The 22825-nt window shown below is 51.7% G+C and overlaps 9 protein-coding genes and 1 pseudogene across 10 annotated transcripts, besides 1 other annotated feature; 4 read left to right on the top strand and 6 right to left on the bottom strand.

Moving 5' to 3' along the window:
- Positions 1-71: 71 nt before the first annotated feature.
- Positions 72-1497, top strand: NCS54_00309500 (Hypothetical protein; the record flags this gene model as incomplete). The annotated part of the gene is made up of 2 exons (XM_053148680.1): positions 72-209; positions 268-1497. The coding sequence occupies 2 exons, from the start codon at positions 72-74 to the stop codon at positions 1495-1497; spliced, it is 1368 nt and encodes a 455-aa protein (XP_053004655.1).
- Positions 1498-2048: 551 nt separating this feature from the next.
- On the bottom strand, positions 2049-2684 carry NCS54_00309400 (Mitochondrial import inner membrane translocase subunit tim17; the record flags this gene model as incomplete). Its single annotated transcript, XM_053148679.1, has 2 exons — positions 2535-2684; positions 2049-2441 (listed from the first exon to the last, which is right to left on the bottom strand). Exons 1-2 carry the CDS (start codon positions 2601-2603, stop codon positions 2049-2051), a joined length of 462 nt encoding a protein of 153 aa, XP_053004654.1. The 5' UTR covers positions 2604-2684.
- Positions 2685-3190: 506 nt separating this feature from the next.
- Positions 3191-3906, top strand: NCS54_00309300 (annotated as a pseudogene). The gene is made up of 2 exons: positions 3191-3581; positions 3653-3906.
- Positions 3191-3906: a sequence feature.
- A 1323-nt stretch (positions 3907-5229) lies between these two features.
- NCS54_00309200 (Hypothetical protein) lies at positions 5230-6479 on the bottom strand (the record flags this gene model as incomplete). The annotated part of the gene is made up of 2 exons (XM_053148678.1): positions 5230-5607; positions 5658-6479. The coding sequence occupies 2 exons, from the start codon at positions 6477-6479 to the stop codon at positions 5230-5232; spliced, it is 1200 nt and encodes a 399-aa protein (XP_053004653.1).
- A 1124-nt stretch (positions 6480-7603) lies between these two features.
- Positions 7604-8722, bottom strand: NCS54_00309100 (Hypothetical protein; the record flags this gene model as incomplete). Its single annotated transcript, XM_053148677.1, has 2 exons — positions 7604-8558; positions 8610-8722. 2 exons carry the CDS (start codon positions 8720-8722, stop codon positions 7604-7606), a joined length of 1068 nt encoding a protein of 355 aa, XP_053004652.1.
- Positions 8723-9843: 1121 nt separating this feature from the next.
- On the top strand, positions 9844-11661 carry NCS54_00309000 (Beta-lactamase domain-containing protein; the record flags this gene model as incomplete). The annotated part of the gene is made up of 1 exon (XM_053148676.1): positions 9844-11661. One exon carries the CDS (start codon positions 9844-9846, stop codon positions 11659-11661), a length of 1818 nt encoding a protein of 605 aa, XP_053004651.1.
- A 288-nt stretch (positions 11662-11949) lies between these two features.
- Positions 11950-13906, bottom strand: NCS54_00308900 (GMC-OxRdtase-N domain-containing protein; the record flags this gene model as incomplete). Its single annotated transcript, XM_053148675.1, has 5 exons — positions 11950-11994; positions 12048-12211; positions 12271-13399; positions 13452-13804; positions 13855-13906. The coding sequence occupies 5 exons, from the start codon at positions 13904-13906 to the stop codon at positions 11950-11952; spliced, it is 1743 nt and encodes a 580-aa protein (XP_053004650.1).
- Positions 13907-14925: 1019 nt separating this feature from the next.
- NCS54_00308800 (Hypothetical protein) lies at positions 14926-16185 on the bottom strand (the record flags this gene model as incomplete). Its single annotated transcript, XM_053148674.1, has 1 exon — positions 14926-16185. One exon carries the CDS (start codon positions 16183-16185, stop codon positions 14926-14928), a length of 1260 nt encoding a protein of 419 aa, XP_053004649.1.
- A 2502-nt stretch (positions 16186-18687) lies between these two features.
- On the top strand, positions 18688-20488 carry NCS54_00308700 (MFS domain-containing protein; the record flags this gene model as incomplete). Its single annotated transcript, XM_053148673.1, has 5 exons — positions 18688-18858; positions 18908-19385; positions 19444-19879; positions 19940-20181; positions 20235-20488. The coding sequence occupies 5 exons, from the start codon at positions 18688-18690 to the stop codon at positions 20486-20488; spliced, it is 1581 nt and encodes a 526-aa protein (XP_053004648.1).
- A 543-nt stretch (positions 20489-21031) lies between these two features.
- NCS54_00308600 (oxygenase subunit alpha) lies at positions 21032-22375 on the bottom strand (the record flags this gene model as incomplete). The annotated part of the gene is made up of 3 exons (XM_053148672.1): positions 21032-21235; positions 21286-21511; positions 21564-22375. The coding sequence occupies 3 exons, from the start codon at positions 22373-22375 to the stop codon at positions 21032-21034; spliced, it is 1242 nt and encodes a 413-aa protein (XP_053004647.1).
- Positions 22376-22825: the final 450 nt, after the last annotated feature.

Here is a 22825-nt window from a genome sequence, read left to right as displayed (position 1 = left end):
GGGATGATCAACTGTCAACTTCTTCATTTCAACGGTTTTGCTCTAGAACACAAATAAGACACCGAAGAACAATGGAATACAAAACTCAACACCAAAGTACTCTCAAAGTAAAGCCTCGGCTTATCATCCATGGCGGGGCAGGCAACATCCAGCGCCGGAACTACCCCCAAGACAAGCTCCAGGCTTATCGCGCCGCACTCATCGATATTGTGAGTTGATACCCAATAACGCAAAATCCACGACGTTTGACTGACTAGAAGGCTCTAGGTTACAGAAGCAGATCGGTACATGAGAAATCAAGCCGTCGTGGCCTCAGAGAAGGAACTCAAAGGGCGTCCTTCTGCGCTGGAGATAGCGACGCATGCGGTCCGGCTGATCGAAGATAACCCCCTCTTCAACAGCGGACACGGCGCCGTGTTCACCCGTGATGGAATCAACGAACTGGAAGCGTCAGTGATGGTATCCCGGGGCTTCAAGAAGCGAGGCGTGGGCGTCATGGGCGTCCGCCACGTGAAGAATCCCATTCTCTTGGCTAAAGCGATGCTCGAGCATGGTGAAGACGATCTCGAAGGACGGGGCAAACGGGCTCAGGGGGCGTCGTCAGATGATCTCGACGTCCCTTCGGCTCAAGGGCACACCCAGCTCTATGGTAGAGCAGCCGAGAAGCTGGCAGAACAGTATGGATTGGAGTTGGTCGACCCCAGCTACTTTTACACGCAACAGCGCTGGGACGAGCACATCCGGGCCCTAGAGCGGGAAAAGAGCGGCCAGGGACAAGCCACATGGAGTGCAACTGAGTATCTCCCACAGGGCACCTGCGGAGCGGTGGCTCTTGATGAGGACGGAGTCATATGTGCCGCAACCAGCACGGGTGGTTTAACGAACAAGCTCACTGGACGTATTGGCGATACGCCCGTTGTTGGCGCAGGCTTCTGGGCTGAGGAGTGGGGTGAGGACGGCGATCCAACAGGGCCGACGGCATGGGACCGCTTGAAGAACTCCATCGCTCAGCCAGGGCCGTCACTCGTGCTGAGTGATACTCTGAGGGGAGCTTTGGCGGACTGCTTGCCCAGCCCAATGATGTACTCTCCTCTCGATACCCTCAGCACGAGCAGCGGAGGAACCTATACGACAAGGTCCTTTGGAGGATCTGGAACTGGCAACGGCGACTCTTTCCTCCGCGTCAACGCTGTTCGAACTGTCGCCGCCATGGCAAGATGGAAACCAGAGTCGGGAGTCAAGGCGATCGCCCACGTTGCTGGGCGTGGCGGAGAACTGGAAAAGAGCGCGGGTGATCGTTGGGGTCGCACAGGAGAGGGAGAAGGCGGCATCATTGGCATCGAATCGGTAGTCGTCCACGATTCAAATGGTGGAGTTATAGACACACGGTCTGAAGTCCTGATGGACTTTAACTGCGGGGGCATGTTCCGGGCCTGGATTGACAACGAGGGTAAACCTCAGGTGGGAGTCTTCGCTACTGGGTCAGATGAGCTATAGATGAGCAAGTAGAACATCGAGCAAGATAGAGCGGAACGGGGAACATCGTTATGTATTCGATCTGTACCCAATTCGTCAAGAAAAAAACAACGCAGCATAAATCTTAGCAGCAGGGAGTTCTCCTTCTCGTTTCGTAGCCTGCTGGCCCTTTGTGCACTCCCAATCCATCCGTCCCTTTGGGATCTTGCACATATTGCCCTTTTTTTTTCTTCTCTCATCAGATATCCTTCGTAGGACAATCCGCAGTTCTTGCAACAAGTATGGCAACTCCGTCGCTAAGTCAGAACACGCCCTTCCCATACCCCTCCCGATTTCTTCTCTATTATACAATTGGAACGCCGGCCCGATGCGGATTGAAAGATTAAACGACAGCCGATTTTTTGTCCGTGGTGGTGGTTGATGGGTGGAAAATACAAGAGGTCAGCTCTTTTGACAAGAGCCGGCCTGCTAAATTCGTGGTGGTGGAGTTGAGAGGTGGGGGTGGTTGGTTTTGGTCGGTCGAAAGTTTCGATCGCGGTTCGTCATCGTAATGATTCGTCTCGTTTCACTCTTTACAGAGACGCCTCCATGTTGGGAGGAGGCTGAGGAGCCTCGAGCTTGGTGCTGCCGGCAAGCATCTTTGAGAAACCGATACCGACACCCTCGATGACGGCGAGCAGGACAGCGCAGCCGATGGCACCGTTACGGGCGGCCTTGTAACCACCTCGGATAGCCAGGGAGCCACCGGTGAAGAAACCAGCGATGATGGCGTTGTAAGGGTCCTCCTTCTGGCGGATGCCCTTCACAGCGCAGTCAAACGTCGAGAAGAGACCGCCCCAGACACCGAAGTTGCCGCCGAGAACGGGGGCGCGCATCTTGATGGCGGTGATGGCACCGATACGTCGCTCGCCGTAGGGGGAGTTTCGGAAGCCCTTGATGCCGTGCCAGATGGTGCCGCCGATAGCCTGAGGGGAATCATGTCAGCTGAGCGTCATGTCGCGATTATCGCCCGGTTTATCGGCTGAAAGAGCTCCGGAACGAAAGAGTTAAAAACTTACGCCCATGCAGAAAGCACCGCCAAAGTCATTGAGAATGACCCAGGGGCAAGGGTCGCGTCCGTGATCCATAGCTGCTGCTTGGTGTGTTGAGGGAAGGAGATGGGCGGGATGGTGGGAGACCGAAGGGCGAGGCTGAAGGCGAGGGTTGTTGAAAAATCTGAGGTCGCTCAAGGAAAGAATTGCGGCCGACCGGGTTCCTTCCGTCTGAGTCGCGCAAAGAAAAAATCCGGGCAAGCCACTCACCTATCAGCCTCGGCGCTAAAACTGGAACCTTCCATCAGTTTTGTAGCGCTAGGTCGGCAATGAATACTGTTTGCGACAGCAACAAAGAGGGAAAAATGAGAATTGAAGAGGTGAATGAATATTAATAAAATTAGAAAGAAATATACATGAGTGTTGGTCAGTTAATTCTTCGTTGCAGTCAGTACAATGCAAACATGTTGTCTCTCCCCCACTGTCACTCTGCTGACCGTCCCCCGCTGAATCCCCCACGGATCTCATCCCGGCCGAGAGCGGAGCACAACCATCTACATGCCTAAATGGGCTCGCCGAATGGCAGTGAATAAGAGAGAACTCCCTCGTTCGATTTGTTGTGCATATAAAACAGCGACATTTTTAATCATTTGTACACTATCATTTTGCCACCACAAGTCAGTGACCTCGAAACAATGCCTCTCAAAGTCCTCCCGGCCAACGAGGCCGATGCTCCCCGGGCCGTTGCCATCGAAGATATTGCATACGGACCACACCCTTTGGGCCGTGTGCTCTTCCCCTATCCCAGTCCCTCTGGGGCCACCAACAGGGTGACCGACTTGATCGAACGGCTGCACAAGAATCCTGCCTGCCGATGGGCCAAAGTTGTCGATACCGACCTTGAGGGAGAGAGCATGATTGCTTTTGCAATGTGGTACATCTGGGAGACTCCTCCAAAGGCTTCTGATTTCTCTTCTTATCGAGGTCCTAGGTGTAACACAGAGGCTTGCGAGGCCTACCTAGGTGGTATGGATCGGATGCGCTTGGAACTCATGAACGACAAACCACATGCCTGTATGCCTCACCATCTATTTCTTATCCAGAAACTTTGGAATTAAATGAGAAAAGCTGACACGAGTTAATAGATCTAAAACTACTGCATACTGATCCAGCACATCAAAGACGCGGCGCTGCCTCCATGTTGGTGCAGTGGGGGCTGAACGAGGCTGATCGTTTAGGCATCTCGGCTGTTCTTGAGTCTTCTGACGAGGGTCTTGGGCTCTACGAGAAGCTTGGGTTTAAAGAGGCCAGAAGACTTGTAGTTGATCTTACGCCCTGGGGAGGGCCTTCAGATGCCTCGGTCCCAATAATGTTTCGTCCTGTGGGAGGGCATGAGTGAACTTTGAAGTACTGCGTTGGCTTCTGGATTCTGAAAAAGATCAGAGAAGAAAAAAGCCATTAGAAGTAGGCTGAAAGTAAGTCTGGTGCTCCTTGGACGAAAATCAAATGTCAGATAAACTGAAGAGCCAGTCAAGAAGACGAACTGAGTGACGTGGCTTGCAAATAAATCGATATTCCCAACTCACTACAAGGCACTTCATATCATATACTTGAGTATTAGAATTGGAGATCGAATTCTCTTCAAAGAAAATAGTGTACTCAATCTGGGGAGCCTTCTTTCTCATACGTCTCTGGGCAAGTAGATATTCGTTATGACTTTTGAAAGCCCTCTGATATACTAGATACACAAGCAGAGCAATCAAGTTTATAAGTAGTGAATGAAGCTATAAAAAGGAGCTGTATAAAAATAGGAAATTGACTATGTGTATGTATGTATACAAACCTTATTTGAGGAGGTATGCAAGTGTCAAAGTTCGGACAGTAGCCAGATCACAACCGTTCTGGATTTTCATATACATCGTACCTGGCCAAGGCCATGTCACCTTCAAGTAGGTGTAAGGAGTGAGTCCAAACAATCCCAATCTAATTCTCATCGGGGCTCTATGGGCATCGCTAGTTTCCAAATTCCGTCCAAGCGCGAATGTCGGTGATCGGTAGACGCGAAGCCCGACATGTCTAGAGCCGTTGCCCGACTCCCGAACAATCCCTAAGCTGAAATAGATGGGTCCAGACCAATCTGGCGGTTTCTCTGGACCCTTGACCAAAGACCTGTCAGGTGTTGATTTGCTGCAGCCGTGGGCCCATGATGTTTCGGAACGGCCGGGAATGTCAAAGATGATAATCATGCGGTCGACCCAACTGCCGGCTACATGGGTGTTAGATCCTTGAGCTTATCTCGCCGATGGGCCAGTAGCAACCATGATTCCACGACGGGAAGCCCGGGCGTCTGTTTGTCTGAAGAGGTGGTAAGGGACCGAGGGTAGTGGGTGCATACGCGTCACCCTAGCCGTGGGATAACATTCAGGACAATGCTGATTGGGCATTCTGATAGCTTTGTTGAAGCATTCACTCGATAATGACCTTGATATAACCATTTGAGCCTCGGTTCTTGGGTCTCCCGGAGGCTGTGCAGAAGCACCAACCTTGACAGAAGTCAACAGCATTTGACAAGATGGCCAATGCCAAGATATGTACATTTCATTCTAATCGTAAATAATGGTAATCATCGGCCTCAACGCCAAGAGTCATGTTCCGTATATGCTTCGTGACCAGTCTTTGACCCCACGACTGGCATCGTCTGCGCGTAATTGAACCACCCCATCTATACCTGCGTGGAACCCTCCTTTTTAAGTTCCTTTTCCGAGTCAATTCCTGCCTCCCACTCTCTCCTTTCCCTGGCCATATCTCTCTTGCACCATTTGATTGTGATAATGCCCCAAAGTGTAGCCCACAGGAAGGGGACTGCCCAGGCGACGCCGTAAGCAGCTGTTGCTGGAACCTGGGGAATGACCGAGATAACAGTAAGAGGTACAGCGAGTACCAAGGCTGGGATAGACCAGAACCATGATTGGATGTATATCATCCGCCGGAAGCGAGGACTGGCCTTGTAACGGGCGGCCAAAGCTTCACGGAAAGGTCGACCGCCGCCAGCATTAACCGCGACGACGTCCTCGATGAAGTAGTATACGCCCGGTAGTACCTGCGAAAGTTAGCATGACGTGGACAATTGAGATTGAGATGTGAAAGTACCTGTTCTCCCTTGGCTGTTGAGCTGACCCGGAACGGTGCTGGCCAGCCCATGTAATTGTACAACGAAATGAGAAATAGCACTCCTCCAAGACAATACAGAATTGCCGGGGCAGGCATGCACAGAACTCTCAACCACACATTGTGAGGAGCACTTCCAACGATAAAAAGAGCCGTGACAACAGTGATTGTGAGAACAGACGCCCACGTCAACATGTCAAAGCACCATCGAGAATTTGTCCCAAGAGGCCGATAGAACCTATCCACCTTCATCAATCGGAGCGTGCGGATCGCGAACTCGAGATACGTAGGACCACCCCAGATGGTCGTTACGACGGCAAAGATGATCCATCCCTCGACGTTGCCGGCGTAGTACATGCCATAGTAGAGCGCGATGGGAATGGCCGAGGCATCGACAAAGACTAGAAAGGCGAATATGAAGAGTCTCCAGCGCTTCCAGCCGTGGTGCCACGTGAACGGCAACTGTGGTAGTAGATGCGGGTTATCATCGTAGTACTCTTGAAGAGTCTTTGCTCGTCGTCTGTATTCGGTCTGGGTGGCAGCTCGGGAATCGTAATAGGCGTCGGCTACGGGTCGCTGGGCATACGAGAGGCTTCGTCGAGGCGCCTCCGAGAAATCCGAGCCGGTGGTATCCCTTCGCTGGGTAGGTTCTGGAGGGACATCGAAGCGCACACGTTCGTTGGAAGATTGGTGAGACTGGGAGGGACGAGAGGGATTCGCAGCGGCAGGCAGCCCGGAGGCTTCAGTGGATGAGACGGCCGAGCCAGATACGATCTGAAGACTGCCTCGTCGCACCTCGGGCATGGTATCGGCGACGGCAGCGTTTACGTTTGGGAGAGGGAAGGAGGAGCTATTGGAGATGATGGGAGAAGTGGGAGTCGGCGGGTTAAAGGTGGTTTGCTAGTAGAGCATTTGGCGCGAGGAAGCTAAGGGCCATTGCATTGTTTGGGAAGAGTGGGCGGGAGAGTGAAGGTCCATTGCAGTGGCAAACTATATCTTATTAAAGGGGGCTAGCTTTGATAGGTAGAAAAGCAAGAAGCTTGTCAAGCCCGGATCGAGACCGCGAAAGGTCTGACGTTGCACTATTTGGATGGGGCCGTGAATCCCGTCAAGTCCGGGCGACTTCAATGGTACGTACTGACGTTTGCCTTGCACAGGCAAATGCCACCGAACGGGAGGGACGGGGGCGGTTTCCTTTTGGTGGTCAGTTTTCAATGGCCTTTTCTCACTCGAGACGAAAAAGGTCTTGGCCTGCTTCAGAGTGGAATGTCACTGTTGTGAATGAATGACGTCCGACCTACGATCTCACGGGGCTTGGCCAAGGTCATGGAAGGAGCAGAAAAAGGTTTGGACCCCAACTACGTCATTGTCGGAAGCCCTGTCCAACGCTTGATCCCGATGGGACCTGATGTGGGGCCCGAATGCCGATTCGCTGACTGAGTCGGGCGATGAAGTCACCGATTGCCCGCGCGGTGCAACTTGCAAACCGAACGCCGCTGACTGGACTGGCTTGTCTGAGATGAAATTTGGTTCCTGCTTTAGGCCTTGAAGAGTGTAGTCAGGTTGAGTTTAAATCTATTTATTTATTCCGTGATTCCGGCTCCATGAAGATCTCCGTGTGATTTATTGTTGAGAGTAGAATATTGTGAAGATAAAATGTCGATGGTATCTTGAAGCTTCTACTACAGCGTCGCTAAATAGCAGAAAAGAAAAGTCTATCTTGCAAACAAAACGATTGTTTAGGCTTCTTTCAACATCAACTCTGACAAGCTAGTATATGAAGCATCAAACTCGCACACGTGCCTATCACGTGCAGTTGCCCAGCCCGTGAACCAGAATTCATTCTCCAGATTCGGCGAGCCACTTTCATCCCCAATCATCATCCACCATTCCTTTTGTTTTGCCGCCATCGATGCTTGTGTGCTGAATCAGGAGCGAGACTCATGCGACTCGTTCTTGGCGATTGCCGAGTACTTGGCTTTCCCGACGACGTTCGACCCCTGACCCTGAGCGAAGCAGTTGTCCACCTCGGGCCATTCGCTCGCCCTGAGGTAGAACGGGTCTCGCTTCTTCATCGTAAACATTCCGATGAAGTCGAATGGATCAGCCACGTACGCGAACCAGGGCCGGTTGTGGATCCAGCCTGGTCCCATGCGCTCCGTCTTGCCGTCAAAGTCGAGATACTGGCGCGGGTCGCTGGGGAGGTATCGACCGGGATGCACAATGTTGAGCCAGTAGGTGTATAGAGCAACCGGGATGGTCTCGAGCACGTAGAAAGGCCACTCGTGCTTGAGGAGCGCCTCGTTGTTGCCCCTTTCGCTTGAGAGGATGTCCCTTAGCTGGAAGGTCTCGACGGCGCGGAACACGCAGCGCACAATGATAAGCAGTGATGTGCCGTAGAGCATGATGAACAGAGTTCGCACGTTTTTGGGCAACATCTTGGCCTTGACGCAGCGGTGATGGATGATTCCGACCAGGGCGATAAAGGCAATCTCAATAACGCCCTGCAGGACCACGGCGATGGCCATAAAGGTCGAGCCCTGGACGTACCGGTCCTTGTCCTGCTTGCCATTACCGGCGGCCATCCAAGAGGCGCCAATGGCAGTGAGCGTCTCGACGAGCGCGCCCAAAAAGACAAAAATGTAAACGACGCGGTTCGGGTTGATGATGGCGTGCATTGGTAGGTAATGCATCAGTCGCCCGAGTGTATTGTACTCGGCGGCCGAGTAGATGGGTGGCGCAAGGTAGACGAAGATGCTCTGGATCATATAGAAGGCAAGGCTGTCTGTCTTGCGGACCGAAATGATTCGAAAGACCCAACCAATGGTATAGAACAAGCCGGCATAGAACATGAAGAATGTCACCCGCCAAAACTTGTATCGACTGGAGGTCATGTTAGTCTATGGCTTGATCAAGCTGTTGTTAGAGTGTTACCTATTCTGGAGGGCATGGCCAATGCAGGATACCGCAATCACTGCCGCAGCAATGATTGGAAGAATCTTGTTGGCATTGTAGCCGTAAAGGTTGTCTGGCGTAGGATTCGCCATGGTTGTGTGGTGTTGTAAAGAAGAGAAGCAAGCCAAGGGAGAGGGCAAGAGTAAAGTGATCGAACTGTCTTGTCTCAAAGCATGAACCACCTCAAACTCGAAGAGAAGGAGGCATTTATATAACCTGTTACATGAGAACGCCTTGATCCATCATCCCGCCCTGCAAAGGCCCATCCCGCAGATAGTCGATATGGTCATTTCCGTAGCTGGATGGCGCAGCGAGCATCGAACAGCTTCGCAGCCCTACAGCGCCAGGAAACGACAGATTGGGTTAGAGGGAAGCTTTCCTGTACGTCAATCCTGGAAACACCGTGCAGAGCCCCTGTCAGATTGTCTTCAGCCGAAGATGAGAGGTTGTATCGATTGGCCAGTTGCTGCTGTATGAAAGTGGAGGTGGATATTGTCGGTGGCTGAAGGGCTTCCAGATTTCAAGGGTCGGTTGCGAAAATCCCAATCAAAAGAATAGTCTGCTAATGCTGTTAAAGCTTAAGCAACCTTATTTATCGTAAAGACTTTTTTGTCTCTTAATTAAAGCTTCCATAGCATAGAATTCTCTGTTTTTACTATTCAGATGGTTTAATTTTCCCTATAAGAGTTCTATCTCTCAGCCTAAACTCTTTATTTGACCCAGTCACTAATAGAGTATTCTTGACGCTGCTACAAGGATCATCTCCAACCAGCTGCTCATTCGTGGACGTCTGCTGACACAAAAAGCTTGACATCATGAGCTTGAACCACAGCGGCGCGTTAGCACTACTTTGGGTTTAGCGCCCGCCCGTCTTCGATGCGCCTTCAATGCAACATGAACGAGCCGCTGCAGGTCGAACAACACAGCCTTGTGATCATCTTTTGTGAGTCGCTGGCGATGTCTCAATCGAGGACCTTTGCGCCGCTATTAGTTCATAGCGAGGAAAATTGCTTGTTTCGTTTGTATATAGTCTTTGAGTTCAACGGTAATGACATATATTGTGTAGACTGATGACGAATTGGTAGTTATGGTTTTGAGAGTTGTGCTGTCTCTGTCTCTGGCGAGATGGGTATAAAGTGTGCGAGTTTCCAACCAAAGACGAAATGCTGGTAAACTCGTTACGCCAAGTGCTCTTCCAAACGCCCTGACAATCATGTTTTCCCGGCAATCCCTTCTCGCTCTTCTCTCCTTGTCGGGTTCCCCCGTTTTGGCTGACTTCCTTGGCCCCCGATACCCTCCCCCCGCAGACCTGACCAGCAAAGTCAGCCATGTCGTCGCTGGATGGGAAAATCTTACAGAAACCTTGCAAGGGTACCTGAAGATTAGCCCAGAAGAGGACCCTGTTCTCGGCACATTGAAGAACACTACCTTTTCTGTCGGTCTCTTCTCAACTCGCGATGATGGGGCGGCCAGCAAGTTCCAGTTACACCATAATTCCCCCACAACCAAGGGCGCCAAGTACGGTACCAAGAAGGTCGACGGCGACACTATCTACGGCATCGCTAGCATAACCAAGCTCTTCACCGTCTATTCCGCCCTCATGAACCTGGATCCTACTGACTGGGAGCGTCCCTTGACCTACTTCTTCCCGCAGCTTGCCGACACAGCCCAGGAGCCAAAAGACAACCCGGCAGAGCACATCCAGTGGGACAAGATCACACCTTTGGCATTGGCCAACCAAATCAGCGGTGTTCCTCGGGATGGGTGGCCGTTATTCACAACTGGCGAAAAGTTGGTCGGTGATACGGCGGCAGCACTTGGACTTCCACCCCTGAACATGCAAAAGGACCCTCAGTTGTCGACCATGCCATGCAGCAACTTTTCGGACCCGAACATTACGAGCTGCGCTGATGATTATGACAACTATGTCGAGAGCCAGGAGAATCGCCCACCAACCTTTCTCCCATGGGCTAATCCAGCCTATGCCAACACGGGCTTCATCATCCTGGGAGCCGTTCTGCAAAACCTCACCGGCAAGTCACTCGACGAGCAATTCAGCAGCGACATCTTTGATCCGCTTGGAATGTCGAGGACTTACACCGAAGCCCCTCCCAAAGACAAATGGGACAACGCCGTCATCCCCGTCAACAACGACACGGAGCTCGAGTTAATGTACTTGCTGACCCCTGATCCCGCCAAGAGCTCGGGCACATTGCTGTCCACCCTGAACGATCTTACAAAGTTTGGCTCAAGCATCCTCAACTACACCCTTCTCCCAGGCGACGTCACTCGCAAGTGGATGAAGCCCCATACGCACACTGCACGATTGGACTACTCTGTTGGCGGCCCTTGGGAGATCCCTCGCTATGTTCACCCCGAGACGGGGTTGGTCATTGATCTTTACACCAAATCCGGTGATGCGGGTTTGTTTAGCTCTTTCCTTGTTTTGGTTCCCGAGTTTAAGATTGGTTTCTCGGTTCTGGCAGCATCATCCGACAGAGCATTACGAGCTCTGGTTGCCGGCAAGATAGGTGATGCGGTGGTAAATGCCATCATGCCTGCACTCTTGAAGCAGGCAGATACAGAAGCTGAGAAAAACTATGGCGGCACCTATGTTTCCACAACAGAGGGACTGAACTCCTCCATCACCATCACCCGAAACAAGACAGAGGGCGCGCCCCCTGGTCTAACTATCTCGAGGTTCATCTCCAACAGCACAGACTATCTCCTCGCGGAAGCAGAGGCCAGTGGAGCACCCAACGATCCAGATGCCATGCCAAATCGCCTCGTCCCAACCGTGGTTGGTGAGAAGTCGGGTCGAGTCGCAATGCGCGCCTTGACAGCGATGGACGCCCCGAAGCTGAGCAAAGGCACAATCTCTGGCATTCTCTCGGCTGATTGGACCACGGTTGGAGGAGCTACCTATGGAGCTTTGGATATGGGCCTCTATATTTTTGACGTGGATGATAATGGCAAGGCAACGGAGGTCAGTCCTTTGGCATTCAGGACTACGCTGAAGCGGAAGGACTGAGCAGATGAATTGTCCAATGGGGGCCTCACACTCTCGACGCAGCGTTGAGTACCGACACTGAAGTTTAAATACGGATACAATTATAAGGCAAGTTTTGTACCCACAATAGGTCAGGATAGAACCATCACAGCGGTGGAGAATGCTTGACCGGCCTGTTTCTCAGTGCATTAAATGGGGTCAATATTATGTAGTCTATGTATCGCGCCATGTCTATAGTTTAAAATCTCTATGAAGAAAGGAGAAGAGTGAACATTCCCTGTGTCTACTCTAGATCAATGTCTCCGTGGCTCAAGCATACAGCCCGGGGTAAGCAGCCTTGATAATGTCGGCTCCCTATGAAATCTATTAGTTATCTGCCTATAAGTCGCATCGGCATGTCCACTGACCTTCTCGGCAATCATGTAGACTGAGTTCTGGATGCGGCAGTCGGGGATGACGGGAATGATGGATGCGTCGATAACTCGGAGGTTGTTGACTCCAAAGACCTTGAGCTTAGAGTCGACGACACCCTGCTCGATAGACTTGCCTAGTCGTGCGGTACCGCAAGGGTCTAGAAAGAATCGCACTGTTAGCCTTGTGCAAATAGGGGAGATCTAGGAATTGACTCACGGAAGCCTGTCTGGGACCTCTCCTTGATCATAATGTCCATGGCTTCATCAGAGCCTCGGGGCATAGCCCAAGGATAGTCCTCCTCGATGATATCCTTCATACCCTCGCCATTTAGCAGAATATCGTCAACGAAGCGGACACCCTGGCGCATAGCTGCCAAGTCAAGGTCGTTGGAGAAGAAGTTGATGTTGATGTCCGCTTGCTCGAGAGGATCGGTTGACTTCAAAGTGACGGTTCCGTTGCGAGAAAGAGGTCGCAGAAGATCAACAATGACAGTCATGTAGTCGCCGGTGGGAGGTGTAGGAATGTGCCACTGGAAAGCGTCGCAGAACATGGGAACAAAGTCAATCTCAAAGTGAGGCTGGCCACCAGGACCAAAGGGGTCGACGTTGCCATTGGCCTTCTTGTACTCGACGTACTCTGGCACCTTCTCGAGGTAGCTGTCGATACGAGGCAGACCGACGAGCTCGAGAAGACCGCTGGTCATGGGGCCCTTGTTCTTCCAGCGATAAGCAGAGGCGGCAGCATCCTTCTCCAGGCCGGGTCGTATGAGGTGCTTGTCGAGTCCGTAGCCGTCCTTGATCTTGAAGACGTGAGGCAAAATGGGGTGGTCAAGAAGGTTCTGGCCAACGTGCCCAGACTTGACAACGGAGTTGATACCAAACTTGTTGAGTTCCTGCTCAGGACCGATGCCAGACAGGAGGAGCAACTTGGGAGTCTCGTAGACACCAAGCGACACAATCACCTCGTACTGAGCACGGAGAGAAAGGGTCTGACCGTCAGGACCAATGACCTCAACACCAACGGCCTTTCCATTCTCAAAGATGAGCTGCTTCGCATTGGTCTGCCCAAGAACGGTGACGTTGGGTTTTCCTTCCAGGAACCGCCAGCTGGAGGATCGCTTGCCGTTGTAGATGGTGTTGATGCACTTCCAGAGACCATGCATCTCGCCGTTGTGAACATCATCTGTGAGAGGCTCGCCCTTGCTTACCCATGCCTTGGTTAGAGCGTTGCGCCAGCCTTCGGTCTCCGGGAGGAGATCTGAGTGTGAGATGGGAAGAGGACCATTCTCGCCAATGTACTTGAGCTCAGGGCGATGCTCACCACGGTCATCGTGATAGGTGGCAGGCTGGAAACAGTCAGATACTATCGTATAAGTATATCTTGTGAGCAGCACGAACCTTGTAAAGGTACTCCTTGCAAGTCTTCCAAGTCCACTCCTCACCACCAAACTCAGCCCAATCATCAAAGGTAGCAGCGGAACCAGGAATCCAAGTGTAGTAGTTGAGGCACGAGCTGCCACCCAGGACCTTTCCTCGGGTATTGGGCTTCTCAATGCGAGTGTACTCGGGACGATCAATCATGCCAGTCTTGAAAGACCAGTCATACTTGGAACCTCGGAGAGTGAAGGCAGTGGCTGGAGTGGTGATGGCGTCAACGGCAGAAGGGTTGTCAATGCCGGCCTCGACAACAAGGACGGACACATTGGGGTTCTCGGCCAGGCGGCCAGCAACGACGCAGCCGGCAGTGCCACCTTTGAAGTTGTTAGTAGTGTTTATGAGGATGCTCAGAGAGGAAACTAACCGCCGACGACAATAAAGTCAAAGGCCTTGGGAGCTTCAGTGATGACAGCCATTATAGATGATTATGTATTGAATGAGTTGAAACAGAAGCTTAAAAATAAGGTTGGTGATGTGAGTTTTGGAGTTAAGAGCGGAAGAGAGATGATTAGACACTGAAAGCGAATGTTGCTTGAATGTGAATGCGAGTGATGAGTAGTGAGTTCATTCTCTGAGCGACATCTCAGACTTCTTTTATAATTCTCATCCAAGTTGATGCGACACATTCCGATCCATCGCCAAGTCCTATCAACGCGTCCAGATGCCATCCTTCCGAAGCTTCCATGGCCATTCTCACAAACGTACGGCGTTCGGCAACGACCAGATATCGCGTACGGGAGAAAGATGCCGCAACCATGGAGGATGAAGTGCCATTGAAAGTCGGCGTTGCCGGAGGATGCGAAAATACGGCATCTTGGCGACAACTCCGGCAGTTTATGCCGTCAAGTTCAGGGAGCGGCCGCTACATTTTGGTGTTCTTATTCCCGCACGGCAGATTGTTGCCGGATGGTGACGACGTCATCTTTGCATGGAAGGATGCAGGGAAACCGTTTAGGTGTACCGAGAGACACATACGCAGTATCTTAAATGGGTATTGCTTCTGTCGATGAATTGATCTGTAAGGTGCAGACAAGATTTTGATGGCTCCAAAGGAGTCAGAACGCATTTACAAAAGTAATACCTCTTATAACGTGATGTAAAAAGTTGGACATTCTTGACAGTGTGATTGTGCTAGGGTTAATGAGACCTCTTGACCTGATGCTGATGAAATGCAAGTAGCTGAAAGTCGTGCGCTAGGCGGCGTAGCAACAACCAGCACCTGTGTGAAGGAAAAACAGAGTGAGGCATCACTGTCTCTCTACCCTAGGGCAATCAATTCTCGCAACGAAATATGAATGTAAATATCGAAATTTTAAATATAATTACCCAAGGCTATCGTAATTTCTTTCAATTATTTACATATTAATGCTTATGTTCTCATTGAGTTGATAGTAATATGTGACAAGGTATCAGAGTGTCCTGTACTTATGGTGGGTCACAGAGTCTCACGGCATGCTTCGCACTCGCATCGCAAGCCCTGATTCCGAAGAAATCTCTTGCCAAAGTTCACCGATATCTGCTCTCCATGCCTGATGTCCCTGACTGCCTCAATTCCGCATATCCAATGGCCCGAAACTCTCAAAGGGCGCACGCGCGCCGATGCCCGGCAGTGGTGGTTGAGGTGCAAGAAACAGTTGCTGGGGCCGGCCACGGAAATCTGACAAATGACGGTCTCCCCATCAATGTCGGGTCGGTGCATGTCCATAACCCAGCTAGAGTTGTGAGGATACGTTCCGCTAGGTACGATTTTGCCGCAGATCTGACCCATCACTTCGCCTTTTCTGTAGGCGACCTCTCCTTCACGAGAAGCCACTGCCTGGAGACCAAACCCTAGACTACCCCATGACTTGATGCGTGGCCTACGCTTGACCAATCTTGTGTAGAGACACTGGCACTTGTTTTCGGAGCAGAGGTCGCATTGACGTTCTGTTGAAACGATTGCGAGGGGATTGACCTTCCAGGGCCATTCATCCAGCCAACCAGTTGGCTTGGCCCAGTCTGGGAACTCATCGCCATCATACTGGTTCTCCTCGCAGTATTCGTGCGGTTGTAGTAGGGATAACAAGATGTCGTCAGAGAGGCTCTTTTCCCAGGACAGAAGTGCAGGATGTTCCTTTTCCCATTTGAACATCATGTCATCCTTGACTCCCAAGACCATGTCGATCAATGCCTCACAGGCCTGACAGATGCGTTCCACGAAGGGAGTGTCGACGAGCTTCGCAAATCTTTCCAGCTCGCCCCCTCTCATGCTGAGATAGTCACGCCCTGACAAGCAATAGGGCTTTGCTGACTTGAAAGGGATCAGGCACAAGAGTCCTGGGAAACACCCGCAGACTAGACGCCAGAATCGGCCTTGCGTGACCTGGTGCTGGAACTTTGTGCGGTCCGAGGCGCTGAATCCGAACTTGTCCATCAATTTGTTGATCTCAGCCGGGTCAGCACGGATTCGACCTTGCTTGGTGTTGTCAACGGCCAGAGCCATTTGGTACTGCACGAGCCGCGACATGAAGCTGTTCAGGACCGACTTGTCCGTGATCAGCCTCAGGCTCCTCCACAGCTCCATCGCTCGTTCAACACCTTGACTTTGCGTTTGGAACAGGCCCATATCGGTGGTACGATCCCTCCTCGCAGCGATAAGAGAGCAAAACTGGCGTATCGCTGGCCCGCTCTGAATGGCAGCAACTCGCTGGAGCATCGCGGCCGTCGGAGGGTTGGTTGTTGGAAACGCAGGGATCCGGCATAACTGATCATGACTCTTGAGTTTTAGGATCAACTTTTCAAGTTCAGTCGAGTGCGAGATTCCTTTCGAGGGTGCACTGCCCGATATCCTCGGCTTCTTCGTGGGTTGGCCTGGACCAACCCCGCCTTGCCTTTTGCCGCCTTTTGGTCCCGGTTCGGCCGCATCACGAGCCTCAACAAAAGACTCTATCGATGACGGGGTATTGGGACGCAGAATATGCGACTCTGGTCGCGGAGTTCTCGGTGCGAGAGTTGCCTGGTCATGATCGGCGGAGAGTGTGTGATCCGGAGGAGACGGGGGAAGCGGCGTCCGCTGAGTCAATTCCGCGGCCGCACCGGATGTGAAAGAGGTCGTTTCGGCTGTCCCGTTGTCCAGATCTAATGAAGATAGAAACGAGGTTGAAAAAATAACGGCTTCTTGAGCGATAGAAGTTAGATCGCGAAGTGCGACTCTGACATGGTTCTGCGGAGTGGAGGATAACGAGGCAACTGCGACTGGAGCTGGTAGCGATGTGCCGGGGTTCGTTGGTTGGAGTGTTTGTTGTGTTTGCTGCTCTAGCTGCAACGCTGTTTTAGACGCAATGAGCCGCTGAAGAAGGCCTTGCGCCTCCTGAATAATACGATCCAGGCTGTCCATGCTGAGTGCTATCGCATAAAAGTCGATCTAACACCAGGATTCCTAGATACGGGGACGAGGGGGCAGCCACAATGATATTTGCGTCGTTGTGGCCCGTGCGCTGCTAGCTAGAAACTTCACTTCACCAAATCTCAACAGAGGAAGAAATACATTTAAAAGAGACTCTGTCTTTATTGAATCTTATTTTAATACTATATGACTACTATTATAAGGCCATATTAAAAGATAGGGATGAGGATTTACTAATAAGAGGCTTGCTTTATAGGTAAGTTATGATGAATTCTCTTTTAAACCCATCCATGCAAGCACGAATCGCAGTGCGCCGGGCCATCGTAGGGAAGCCGGCCAGACCACGCAAACACATCATCTCTACACGCCGAGAGGAAAAACCGTATGACTTTTCGGGATTGACACAATACATACTGGTTTATTATTTGCATAGGTGTAGCATTGGCTGGATGTTGAAATGATGAAATTGCACATGCGTTCTCCGCGCCCGTTGCGTGTGTTGCCCTTTTCAGCATGAAGTGTTGGCTGAATCTCGAGGACACGGAGTTGCGGATGTCAACCACGGATGTTTTCCACGCTTGTGTTCAGGGAAACACCTTGCAAGGAGAGTTCGGGGCTCAGCCTGGGACTGATAGGAATACTTCAGCACGGCAAGATAGAGCCTGCAAGGCTTATCAGTGCTATCGCAAGATGAGGAGATTGCCAAACAAACTATACTCTCAGCTCTCTCACCCAAGCTCGGGTCCAGCTCAATCATAACACGGAACTTTACATGTTCCCAAATAATTGCGAGTTGGGCGCTGAAGATACGAAGATGGCTCAGTGTTATCGATCACCGAGCCTCGAGCATCATTGGATACAGGGAATGTCTCCTGTGCTGTTGCAAGAGTCTCAATGCGTATCCTAGATCGAGCTCGTAGTTAGACATGAGTCCGTACTCTTCTAGCAACTCAAGCCATCGCCAACAACTCAATTGACTCCTGTGCCTACACAGAGTTCTGTCCCTGATGATCCTGACCTCCCTCCACGTTCCCTTACCCGACTCCCCGTGGCGATAACCCGGGGGACCCGGACATCTTCCTGATACCAGACCCGGACGCGCTGGACCGAGAAACTTGTCCGTGATTTCCGTCCCCACCCCCGCATCTTTGCCCATATCGCCTATCTCAAGCCTAACCTCTCCCTTTACCCCGCGTCTTGGGATAAGGCTAATGTGAGCACTAGGGGTCCGTGGCGAGACCGAGACCCATGGTCGACGCCCAATCAGCTGAGTCCCAAGTGCAGCTTATCACTCTTCCAAACCCTTGTCGGTACCTATCTCGGATGTACCGCCGACACTACGAGTCGTGGCCCCAGTCGGATGACCCAGTTTCTCTCTATCAGGGACGAGGGCTTTCTCGACTAGGTATCGCGGGGGCGTTGTACAGGAGTGGGAACACAAACAAGTCTCCAATCGTGTCGTTGCCGATTTGTGCATGGTGTCCGCCCTCAGTTCTCCGCGCTCGTGGGGAAACGAGCACCAACATGTCAAGCCTGGGTGTGTGTGTGTGTGTCTCGGCCAAGCTCTACCTCGTCCTTGTTTAGCATAGGGAATAGAGGAGAGTCTGGCCATCTCCTCCAAGGGCTCGCTATCCAAGTCCTGGTCGAGGTGAGTAAAAAAAAAAAGGGCTCGAGCATTTCTCCGTGTTTGGCATTAAAAACGGCGCGGTGTCTCCGCATCCTGACTCGGTGGAAGAAATCGATCGACACTTCAAGAAACTCTTTCATCTTTCTTTCCTTTTACAATCTTCATTCATACAAAAAAGAGTCATCATGTCGTCCAAGTCTATTGACGACCAGCAAAAGGTCGACATGGAAAAGGGAGAGAATGACACCGGCTCCTACCGTGTTGCATCCAACACCACGTACGATGCGCATCAGGACGTTTTGGGTGCTGAGGATGTTAACCCTGTCCTCATGGCCAAGATGCATCTCGTCAATGACGTACGAAATTGGCACTCCCTCCTTCAAGAATGCAGCTGACTCCTGATAGGCAATTGACGAGATCGGCTGGACAAGCTTCCACCTGAAGCTCTTCTGTCTCAGCGGCTTCGGCTACGCCGTCGACTCCCTGGTCGCCGTCCTCCAGGGCATCGTCGCCGCCCAGGCCTACGCCGAGATCGGCTACAATGGCTACCCGACCGGTCTCACAATGGCTCTGTACGCTGGTCTTCTGGTCGGCGCTCTCTTCTGGGGCTTTGGTGCAGACATGGTCGGCCGCAAGATTGCCTTCAACACCACCCTCTTCATCACGTCCATCTCGACCATCATCTCGGGAGCCGCGACTCACTGGGCCTTCTTCGGTACCTTCATCGCCCTGCTTGGTTTCGGCGCCGGTGGTAACTTGGTGCTTGATCCTACCGTGTTCCTCGAGTTCTTGCCCTCAAAGAAGCAATGGCTTGTTACGGCCATGGCTACATGGTGGGGATTCGGACAGGCTGCTGCAGGATTTATCGCCTGGGGATACTTCTGTAAGTTGTCTTCTTCCTCCGCAGAGTCGTGATGGTTGCTAACGGGATAACTACACAGCCCGAAGCGAATGGAGCTGCGACCCCGCGGACCCTGCCTCGTGTACTTGGCAAAACAACAAGGCCTGGAGACTCATCATGTTCACGTCCGGAGGCATCATCTTTATCATGTCCATCATCCGTGTCATGGTGATTGAACTCACAGAGACGCCCAAGCACTTGCTCGCCCATGGAAAGGATGAGCAGCTCGTGGAGGAGCTCCAGGCTCTCGCGGCGAAGCACAACAGGCCTTGCTCGCTGACCCTCGCCCAGCTCCAGTCACTTGGCCAGGTCGAGACAGAGATGGCACACCGAGGTGTTGGAGAGTTTGTCCGGGAACTTGGAAGCCATCTCAGGGGACTTTTCGCCACTCGAAAGATTTCCATTTCCACCAGTCTGATCTGGTTCTCCTGGACGCTCATCGGTCTTGCCTATCCCTTATTCTTCGTCTTTCTTCCGTAAGTCACACCCAGTGCTGGATCATCCGTGACTTGAAAACTGACAGCCGGTGTTTTCAGATCCCTTATCAGCAGCCGCGTTCCAAGCGAAAACCCGTCTCTCAACACGACTTGGAGGGACTACACCATCACAAGTCTCTGTGCCTCCATAGGACCGTTGATTGCTGCCTTCCTCGCCGAGCTCAAGTTCCTTGGACGCAAGCACACGATGGGAGTTGGTGCAATCGTCACGGCTGCCTTCTTCTTTGGCTATACCGCCGTCAAGACTTCTGCCCAAAACCTTGCTCTGAGCTGCTCCATCTGTAAGCTCCCCTTTCTGCCCCTGACCTTTTCTACAAGAAGCTAACTTTGATAGCCGTCTGCATCAATGTCTACTACGGGACACTTTATGCGTACACCGCCGAGGTTCTCCCCTCTGCTCACCGTACAACCGGTAACGGTATCGCCGTGGCACTGAACCGTGTCATGGGACTGCTCTCGGCAGTCATCGCCCAGGTTGCCGATACCACAACCTTGACTCCTCTGTACATCTGTGCTGGGTTGTTCATTGTACTTATGATTGTCTCGGCTCTTCTACCATTCGAGCCCCGAGGCCGACGGGCCTCTTGAAGAATTACATCGCGGCAAAGTATGTGGTTTAATGTGGGTGGGAATTTTGGGGTTTATTATTCTATTGGATGTATTTTGTACGCACTTCGGCCGCATTCCGATGACTTTTGTGGTGGGATGAGAGAACAACTTGTAGATGTTTATACAGCTCTCCATGAGCAAACGTTGTTGAAAACGACCTTGAAGAGTGCTCCTGTGGCATTGATGACATTTCTGATCATCAAAATAGTTAACTCATCGTGCCTACTTGTCTCGATATCTCTTTGGTAACTTATTGCTGGAAGTGCCTTGAACTTCACTATCGGGCTACCTTCAAGAATAACCTGTCCTTCCGCCGCCTCCTTTTGGAGAAATTATTGATATCAACAACAATAACTCGGCCTTAAAAATTGGTGAAAGTTGGAGATTTTATAGATACATAGATGTAAGCAAAGGCATGACAACTAAAAGCCAAAGATCTGTCACAAAGAATGGTACGTGGTAGTATTCCAAGCTGATCAATTTTGGTATGCGCTACATAATCTGCTTTTACAACTTGCCACTCTACCAAGACAACTGCTCCGACGCACCGTCACAAGCCCCCATATCCAACTTGGCACAGAAAGCTTCCTCCTCCTCAAACTTGCTCGTCTTCATCGCAGCCGTCGGCTGCGGAGACGCAGGCCAGATATCGTGACCTGCCTCCTCTTCTCGAGCACGGTGCTCCATGACCACCTGGCGAATAGTCTCCTGGAAGAAGATGGGCCCCTGAAATGTGTTAGCCTGTACAAGTTTGCTGATGCCATAGGAGAGCATACCTTTTCCTTCTCGGGGTGCAGCTGGCCGTTGATAAAGATTCCACCCTCGAGGTTCTTTTGCGTGCCGTTGCAGAGATCCTTGTCTTCCTGGAGAACTTGCTTAAAGAACTCGTTGATCCTCTTGAAATTCTCGTCGTCGGTGTTGTTGTGGCGGAAGACGTCGTACTCCATGAGCGTCTTTCCCGCAGACATGGGGATGCAGCGCATCATGTAGAAGAAGTCGGGTCTGTTGAATCAGTCAGTACAACATTCGACCGAGGTAAATAGGGGCAACTCACGTCACGGTGAAGCAGGCATTGGGGAAGAGGAAGCTGCTCGCAACTTGCATCGTCGTGTCGGTCTCGTCCTTGTTCTGATTGAAATGCTGGATATGTCCACCCTTGGTCTCGACACGGTACGCAGCCAAGTTCGAGACGGCATTGACTCCAGGATGACCCGTAGGGCAGTGGTAGCACTCATTGTAGTTGTCCGCCAGAGTCTTCCAGTTATAGTCGCCCTCCATAGTCCACGTGTGATCGTAGTGGTAGTCGTTCATCAGATCATACGGAGCCAGACGTTCCTGTGTGTCGACGCCATCAAAGTCCTCCTCCCAGGCGATGCTCGGCTTTCCGGCCTCTAGGTTTATCCAGATGAAGCCCTTGGCGTCGATGCGCAGGTTCACAGGGAGGAGGTTGTGCTTGGTCTTGTCAAAGTCAGGCACCGTCTCGAAGCGCGGAGCCTTTGCCAAGTTGCCCTTGAAGCCGTAGGACCAGCCGTGGTACTTGCAGGACAGAATGGCAGCATTCCCGCAGCCTTGGGTGACGATAGGAAAAGCGCGGTGGCGGCAGACATTGTGAAAGGCATTGATCTGGCCGTCGCGATCCATGACCAGGAAGAAGGAGAAGCCGGCTTCTGTGAAGGAGACGTAGTCACCGGCCTTCTTGAATCGCAGCTTGTGTGTGAGGAGGATCCATTTCCGGGAAAAGATGGCTCGGCGTTCAAGCTCGTACATGGCGGCGGAGCGGTACCATGATGCAGGCAAGGCCCTTGGCTCGTCGTGAGAGGACGAGTCTTTTTGAGGGGCAGACTTGACTCCAAAGAAGCCAAACATGATGATCGATGTAGTGTTTCGTAATGTGATGTTTTGTTTTGTCCTGAGTAAGTCAATTCCTAGTGAAGACAATTACTAGTGAAGTGTTGCTGGTGAGTTGCAGAGTGTCTAGTTGGGAGCTGCAACACAGAGGCGGGCTCCCAATAAATGCTTCACAGAAATCAGCCAACTGAGTGCAACGCATTTGCGAAATCGGGAGAGCGACATGACACGCGGGATGGCAAAAAATGGGTACATGGAGACGCAGGTATCCATTCCTCGAGTTTCTTTTTAGTATCTTTTGATAGGTCGTTGCTGGTGGCTTTGGTGTTAGCCTCATCCACCGGTACGCTCACAATGACAGACTTGTCGGCCAAGTACCTCGTCCTCATCCATCCACACCAAACGAAAACTCCACAGATATCGAGGCAGGGCGGATCACGGACTGTGGGGAGAGGGGATACGATAGCC

This window comes from Fusarium falciforme, chromosome 2, assembly GCF_026873545.1.
Source record: "Fusarium falciforme chromosome 2, complete sequence".
NCBI lineage: Eukaryota > Fungi > Ascomycota > Sordariomycetes > Hypocreales > Nectriaceae > Fusarium > Fusarium falciforme.
The sequence above is the reverse complement of the archived record's forward strand: the minus strand, read 5'-3'. Positions and strand labels throughout refer to the sequence as shown.